General features: G+C 38.4%; 2 protein-coding genes across 2 annotated transcripts; both read left to right on the forward strand.

Annotated features, from left to right (window-relative positions):
- The first annotated feature begins 363 nt into the window (after positions 1-363).
- On the forward strand, positions 364-2,434 carry LOC119722823 (phospholipase A2 AP-PLA2-I-like). The gene is made up of 3 exons (XM_038193186.1): positions 364-487; positions 1,027-1,160; positions 1,727-2,434. The coding sequence occupies exons 1-3, from the start codon at positions 378-380 to the stop codon at positions 1,876-1,878; spliced, it is 396 nt and encodes a 131-aa protein (XP_038049114.1). The 5' UTR covers positions 364-377; the 3' UTR covers positions 1,879-2,434.
- Positions 2,435-3,750: 1,316 nt separating this feature from the next.
- Positions 3,751-7,301, forward strand: LOC119722824 (phospholipase A2 AP-PLA2-I-like). Its single transcript, XM_038193187.1, has 5 exons — positions 3,751-3,834; positions 5,284-5,360; positions 5,885-6,035; positions 6,510-6,646; positions 7,116-7,301. The coding sequence occupies exons 2-5, from the start codon at positions 5,294-5,296 to the stop codon at positions 7,262-7,264; spliced, it is 504 nt and encodes a 167-aa protein (XP_038049115.1). The 5' UTR covers positions 3,751-3,834; positions 5,284-5,293; the 3' UTR covers positions 7,265-7,301.
- Positions 7,302-7,460: the final 159 nt, after the last annotated feature.

The raw sequence follows: 7,460 nt of genomic DNA on the forward strand, positions 1-7,460 counted from the left end.
AACTAGTTTTACTAATTACTTACAGCTTATTGACAGTCAGAACACACTAATCAGGTTTCACCAAGAACATATCTCTTTCAAAGTTTTAGAGATGTAAGTCGATTTACACCTGCATCTGTCAACATAAAACATTACTTGAGATTTAGTGCAACAAAGTAACAATAAAAGGATGGAATAATATCAAGTTTCGATAATAATAAACTTACCTTTCGCAATATGAAAACTTGCACAACATGAAAATCGCCGAAATGAGATCTTCACTCAGAATTCCTTTCACGGGTTGTTAGAAGGGTATAGAGTTTGTATTCTGTATTATTGCTTTCTCCGCAGACGGCGCAGCATCGCGTGACACTACCAGTGTAATTCAGTTTGGCAATATGATTCTGTGCCTTGTGGATCTGGGTGTCTGGGATGGGCTAGAATACAACGGTTATGGCTGTTACTGTGGCAAAGGAGGCTATGGCACAGCGCTGGATGCTACCGACCAGTAAGAATCAATCACTTTGAATCTCCAAAAACACCTGCTACTAACCTTTATCATGCAGCCACAATTTCATTCGTGTTCCTTGAATGATAATGTTTTTTGTGTGCCAAAAGGAACCAGACTATTATTCCTTCTAGCCTTGCTTTCGTTACCATGCTTTGAATGGAAAAAATCACGATGGCCGCAACATGATAATGGTCTATTAGCTACATATTTAAACTGCTCAATCCCAGAAAAATAAATAGTTTTCAATTCATTTTTCTAAAACTTAACTGTGAACTTCCAGAGCAGCTCGCTAATAAATTCAAGCTTATTTGCGAACATGCGCAGAGGCATGCAGAAATGTATTTACGGAACACAGATGTCGTTTCACGACGCTTATCCTGAATTCAGTCGATCATCCAACCGATGAAGACACGTTTCTTGTATTAAACGTAATATACATACCAGATAATCAGCTTGTAAGCTCAGATTCACAACAGTCATGTGGAAACATTTCATTGAGTTCAAGTCGAGATATGGTTTTTGTTTTTGGATTGTAGATGCTGTGTAGAACACGATAACTGCTACGGTAGAGCTCCAGTGGAGGGCGGATGCAATACCTTGGATACCTACCTGATCGACTACGACTACGAAAAAACCACTGACGCTAATGGCAACTGTGCCATCAAATGCAGTAAGAACTTTTTAAAGACATTATCTTTGTAAACGCGCTTAGGATGCAAAAGTTGTACATCTATACTAGAAAATAATGTCGATGATGTCCAGCGATCAGACAATCGACTGACTTGACATCATTGGCGAAAATCATGCAATATGATCAAAAGGTTGGGCGTGATTCCTCATTGTTTTCTCATAAGTTCTAATATCCACTGCGCTGAAACTTCGGCTGGTTAGGCTTTGAACATTCCTCCTTGGGTTCCGAGTGGTGTTATCATTGGAAAAGAACAAACCACAAGGAAAGCAAATGATCCTATATACCTTCCAAAAAGCCTACGCAATATTCTAGACAAGCTTAAGCCTCCCTGCACACATTGCAAGTTAATGTGTTTTGTTTCACTTCGTTTGTGATTTTCTTTCATCTTCTATCTTTTCAGTAAGTGAACACCTGTGTTTAGGTTTTATTTAATAATTACTTATGGTGATAGCGTGACTTGGGTAGACTATCCTTGAGGAGGGTGAATCAACTAAAGACCATCGTTTTAAAGTCTTTCCTTTCTCTTTTGTCCCTCTTTCTTGCAGAGGCAGAAGCCGACTACGGGTTTTTCTCCATCAATTCCCAATGCAAAGCCTTCATGTGTGAATGTGACCGCAAGGGGGCGGAGTGCTTCGCCGCCAAGCGGGGCTCGTTTAACCCCGACTATGTCAACTATGACAAGAACGGTAAATGCTGAGCATGTAGGCCTACTCCCGAGGTTGGTCCGAACACAGCGATTTCAAATCCAGAGATACCCTTTTAGGGATTAATTCCTCAGTAATAATTTATTCTTTAAACCTAGTTATCAAAAAATGGTAAAAGGGTCTATAAAAATTCAATTTCGGCCTATAGGCTGAATATTAATTTGCATGATTATTATTAATTTGCAATTCAGAAAGTTTGATTAACCAATACAAATATTTGTATCAAAAAAGATGAGCAGGATTTCTTTTGCATCTGCTTTAGCACAGAATGTCAGAGTACAGACTAGATACTCAGGCTTAATTGTTTTGACAATATACAGTCAGCCATTTTGTTTGTAATTGCAACGAACTGTAAGGATAACTACAATTTCCGCTCAAGTATTTCACTGAGAATGTAACAAAAACAAGTTTCAAAAGTGAGCACTAAAAGGGGCCCTTTTAACAATGATGCTCATGTGCTTTTTGGTCATTCAACTACAATATTTCTTGTAAAATGAGGCTAAAATAAATACGGATTAAATACAGATCGACTTTTAATCGGATCACAATGTTGAGGAAAATAAAAGAGTAGACATAGTAACCGCATAATGATATTGCGAGTTTTGTTTTATTGTGTCGAAAAGCATGCATGCATTTGGGGATTTTCTCAATTCGGGCGATTCACAATGCAGTGCGCCACCAAATGTTTGCCTCGGAGAGTTCATTTTTCCCAGTGCTTTATAGGAGATGGTCGACAATTTCGTAGCGCGGGACATTTGAAGTTGTAATTTGCCCGGTCAGTTGTTTCGTGAATGTTTGATTCGAGAATCAATTTGCCCTTTTGTATTTTTTTATCAATATGATGGGATTTTTAGGAGGCGGCGGAACGCTTTGCCCCAATGTATAACATAATAGCTCAAGTTGTCTACTGGCACTCATTCAAATGGGGCATGTTTTGTCGACGGTAAACTTGAAAAATGGAGTCTTCAAGACAAACTCTTGGTGGCGCACTGCATTGTGAATCGCCCGAATTCAAGGGTGAAATATTTTGTTTGGCAAGTCCTTACATTTGAATCTCGGCCAAATCTTGATGTTCATTCATTTCAACCATGGTTTGTCTGGAGCGGTTTTTGGTTGTCATATTAGTTCGTGATGATGCATTCCGTGTACAGTGCAGCGGCTTCGCTCTTGAACACAGACTTTAAAAGGTAATGCTGCCCCCGGTGAAATTTATAAAAAGTTATGAGATCTTCCTTTTTGTTTGGTATCCTCGAGTCACCATAATTGACGCATATAACGCTTGCAACGCGCGCGCGTTGTCAAACGCAAATTGAATGCGAGTGCATCAAAACATTGTCCTCGTCGTTTTAGGTGGACTGACAATATATATTTTTTTGCAAAGAACACTTTTTGAACGTTTAAAATGTTTTATGCTGTCGTGACACATGAGGGCGCCTTTGCTATGCTTTCAATTTAGGAACACACTGTTCATATTAGGATGTTTCTCTTCAAATGAAACCCCAAAATTCTGCTCATTTAGAATATTAAGTTTTCCTATATTGTCTTAGCAAAAATGAGGAATGGGAATCTACCATTTGCCAAGGGGGTGTCACGAGTGTGAGGGGCATGTGTAAATGCAAATAAATAAAGGAGCGTACCATTTTTATGGTATTGAATTAAATATACGTGATTGAATGTTTACAAGCAATACATGGAACGCTCTTCAAATGTGTGACAGGCGTAAAAAGTATTCCCCCCCCCCCTTAGATTCATTCTGCAAACCTGTATTTCCTATTCAAATCAACTTCTTCAATATTCATTCTCAGTGACCAATCACTTTCGCCGTTACCACAATAGAGACTGGGAATAAAACGGGGCGCGGCCTGCGTTAGCGTCATTCCAACGCTTACTGGATCCGAGGGAGCGCCTTGTCTAATCGACTTTCCCTTTCCCGTATTTTCATCTTTCAGGTAATTATTTGATTTTATAATATTTTTTCACTTCCCATGGTTGGTTCAATCTTCATGTAATCTAGTTGCATTTTTCGTCGTTATGATTAGAGATTTAGATATTGTGATGTTAAGATGATAAGGTGGACGCTGTTAGATGACCTGTTTATATCGTATCCGTTACTCGATTGTCTTGAAAGAAGTCGTTTTAAAGTTTGTGTTGTTAATTTCCTAAAGTTTTCGTCGTTTGTTTTCCCACATTTTATTACATTTCCAGGATTGCAGCCGTATAGGTAATTTCTGGCGGGATACTGACAATATTTTCTTGAATATGAAATATAATGTTTGGGGTTTTGGTTCCACTTTGTTTTGACTCACCCTGTATAATAATTATTTGGCTTAATTCCTATTTATGATTGTAATTTTAAAAATATTTCTAAAATCATTCAAATGCTGAACGGATCCGAAGGAATACCTTGTCTCATCGAGTTCCCTTTTCCCGTATGTTCATCTGTCAGTGAGAATAAGTCACCACTGAGACGCAGAATTACGCAAATGTAAGAATGTATAATGTTGTCTTCTGTCCTGTATAATGTATAGTATACTTATGTACGTACATTTGTTTTGTAATGTATATAATGGAGGGGGTATTATGTATGAGACTTTTGTAGTGCAGAAAATGGTCTATACATCTGAATTGAGGGGATTTTTTAAGCCGTACACGTATCCCATACCAGCACTATTTCTAATTAGTCCACATCAGTGCTAAGTCGTCGAAGGATGGCAAACAACACCGAGCATGTCCAGGGGTTTGTCCAGGGGTCTGTCCAGGGGTCTGTTCAGTCTTCCGTAAGTACTGACACACTATACATTATACAGTACAGAAGACAAAATGATACATTTTTTACAATTAAACCACCGTTCCGTGTATTTTGTTTGTATACGTACGTTTATTGTACCGGTATCCAATACCATATGAAAATGGCAGGCTACTTGTACTTGAGTTATTTGCATTTACGCATGGCGGGACGTGGCGGGGTAAATGCGGCCTTCAAATTGGTCAAGGGCACACAAAAAAGAGAAAATATCCTGGTTAGACCTTGATCAAGGGCCTACTATGGTAGATTGTGTTTTAGTCCCTACCTGATGATTCCGTAGGTTTTACCTAGAACATTTTTCTGGGCTTTTCCTCCCACCTCTAAAACTGTAATTTCTTCTCATTGTCTTCTCTCCACGGGTTTCTTCAGGCTTTCGAGCTGCAGGGCCAAGGGCGCTTTTGAGGAATCCTTGGTTTCATTACCAGCCAGATATTTGTAAAAAAAAAAAAAATTAAAATTACAAATATTGTTGTACTTTTCTTTCTCAAAACAAAAGTTAGAAAAATGTTGTTTGTACTTCTCTCACGTTTCTTTGAAAACCTCTGCTTTATAGCCAACGATCATTTACATATTCCGGGTTTTTTTTCAACAGATCAGTTGCAATGAAGGCTTTTAGTTTTACACGCATTGTGCTTATGGTGTGCGTGGGCTGCGTCTTCCCAGTTGAAGGTGAGTAGACTATAAAAAAAACATTACAGTGGATAAGTTATGAACACATTCATATAGACGCTTTCTTTTTTGCAACAATTTATATACATTTTAACAACTGAAGCAATTCAAACGTTTAAATTAATTACTTGGTTACTTATCGTCAGCCGATTGTTTTCGTACGATGTCTCAATGGAAAGTTTATAACTACGGTAATGCTAACAAATCTAGAATTAAATTTGAAAATCTATTTTTCAGGGTGCCTTACCATACCCAAAAAGCAATATGATCATATAATAACCTTATATTATATATTTCATTATTACTACTACCATATTATACTTTATACTTTATTATTACTACTACATTATGTATTTCTACACGTGGTTAGATAGCCCAAAGTCGTATTTCGGACTCAAAAATGGGATTAAAGGAAGGTATTTGTTTGTGCACAAGTCTATGGGAATGTGTCCTATTTTCGGTGATTGATATTTGTTTTAAACTCATAAGTTATATGTTCTTTTCCCACACACGTCGCACTCCAGCGGTGCCGATTGGTCCTGAGAGCGTGGTCGGGTTCGGTGAGATTGTTATGTGCTTGGGGGATCTGGGCTTTTCCGAAGGGTTGGCTTACGACGGCTACGGCTGTTACTGCGGCATAGGAGGCCAGGGCACACCGGTGGATGAAACCGACAGGTCCGACGCAAAAATCATCTCCTCGAATTCGTATTAGTCTCACAGTTAAATTCCAGCAAATCGACCCCAGCAAACTAAAATGGGTTCAAGTCAAAGTTTTAAACAGACGTGTCAATTATAGACCAGCTCTCTATTTATAAATTTAACTTTATATCTTCGTAAAAAAGCGCAGTTTGTATGAATCATCACAATGAATCCATGTAGACAAGAAAGTGTTGCCACGGTACAGCTTTTCTTCGGACATTAAACATAATTATTGAGGATTTTGCAACGTACTTAGAGCTTGCTCTGTATTAATGGAACACAGAATATCACAACGCTTATCCACAATTTGGTGGAACATCCGTAAATTAATGCAGTTAGTGTTATAATGTGATCAAATGCCGGAGATATTGATAGCTATTTGCTAGTGTAGAAACACATACAGTAGGTTGGAGAAGTTGCGAAGTTGAATTGCAATACCTTTGTCTATAGTTGCTGTCAAGAGCACGATGACTGTTACGGTAGAGCTGTAACAGCGGAGGGCAACTGCAATACCTTGGAAACCTACGCCATTCCGTACAGCTATACAAAATACACTGATGAATCTGGAAAATGTGCCATCAAATGCAGTAAGCGATTTTGTTAAAGATATTATCTTTGTAAACAAATGACGGTTCACGAATTCTACATCTATGCATTAAAGGTATATAGTATCATTTGCATTTATCCAAAAAATAACCCATCGAAGAAGCGTACTTTTCAAGATTGTACCGGTACTCAACATCCCATGAAAACATTCCATCGTTCTAATAAAAACTAGAAATGCAGGCGATGTTCAACGATCATCCAATCGACTGATTTTTGGAAATAGTTTTATTGACGAAATCATATTATGTGGTCAAAGTGTAGTGAATGGTTTTTCACTGTTTTCCCAAAAGTTGCAATATACACTGGGCTGAAACTTCAGCGGGTTAGGTTTTGAACATTCTTCTTTTGGATTTGAGCTACGTTTATATTAAACTCTAATTTCTCTCCCCTCCCTCCCCCCTCTCTCTCTCTATCTGTCTCTCACCATCCGTCTTTTCTTTTTGTTTCCAGAGGCAGAGGCTGACTACCCTTGGTATTCCATCAATCCCAAATGCGAAGCCTTCATGTGTGAATGTGACCGCATGGGGGCGCAGTGCTTCGCTGACAAAAGGTCTTCATATAACCACGACTTCGTCGACTATGACAAAAACAGCTGCTAAATACTGAGACATCTTCCTGAGGTTGCACCGAAACAGAGTGATTTTCAAATTCGGAAGATAGCCCTATCAGGGATTAGTTCTTAGCTTGTATAATTGATTTGTTTAAATTTGGTTTACCTATGGTTGAAACGTAAATTGTTCGGCTCAGTTGGAAATTGATTAACCAATATGATTAACCAATACAAATTTTCCGCAA

The sequence above is a fragment of the Patiria miniata genome, unplaced genomic scaffold (assembly GCF_015706575.1).
Source record: "Patiria miniata isolate m_02_andy unplaced genomic scaffold, ASM1570657v1 HiC_scaffold_16, whole genome shotgun sequence".
Lineage (NCBI taxonomy): Eukaryota > Metazoa > Echinodermata > Asteroidea > Valvatida > Asterinidae > Patiria > Patiria miniata.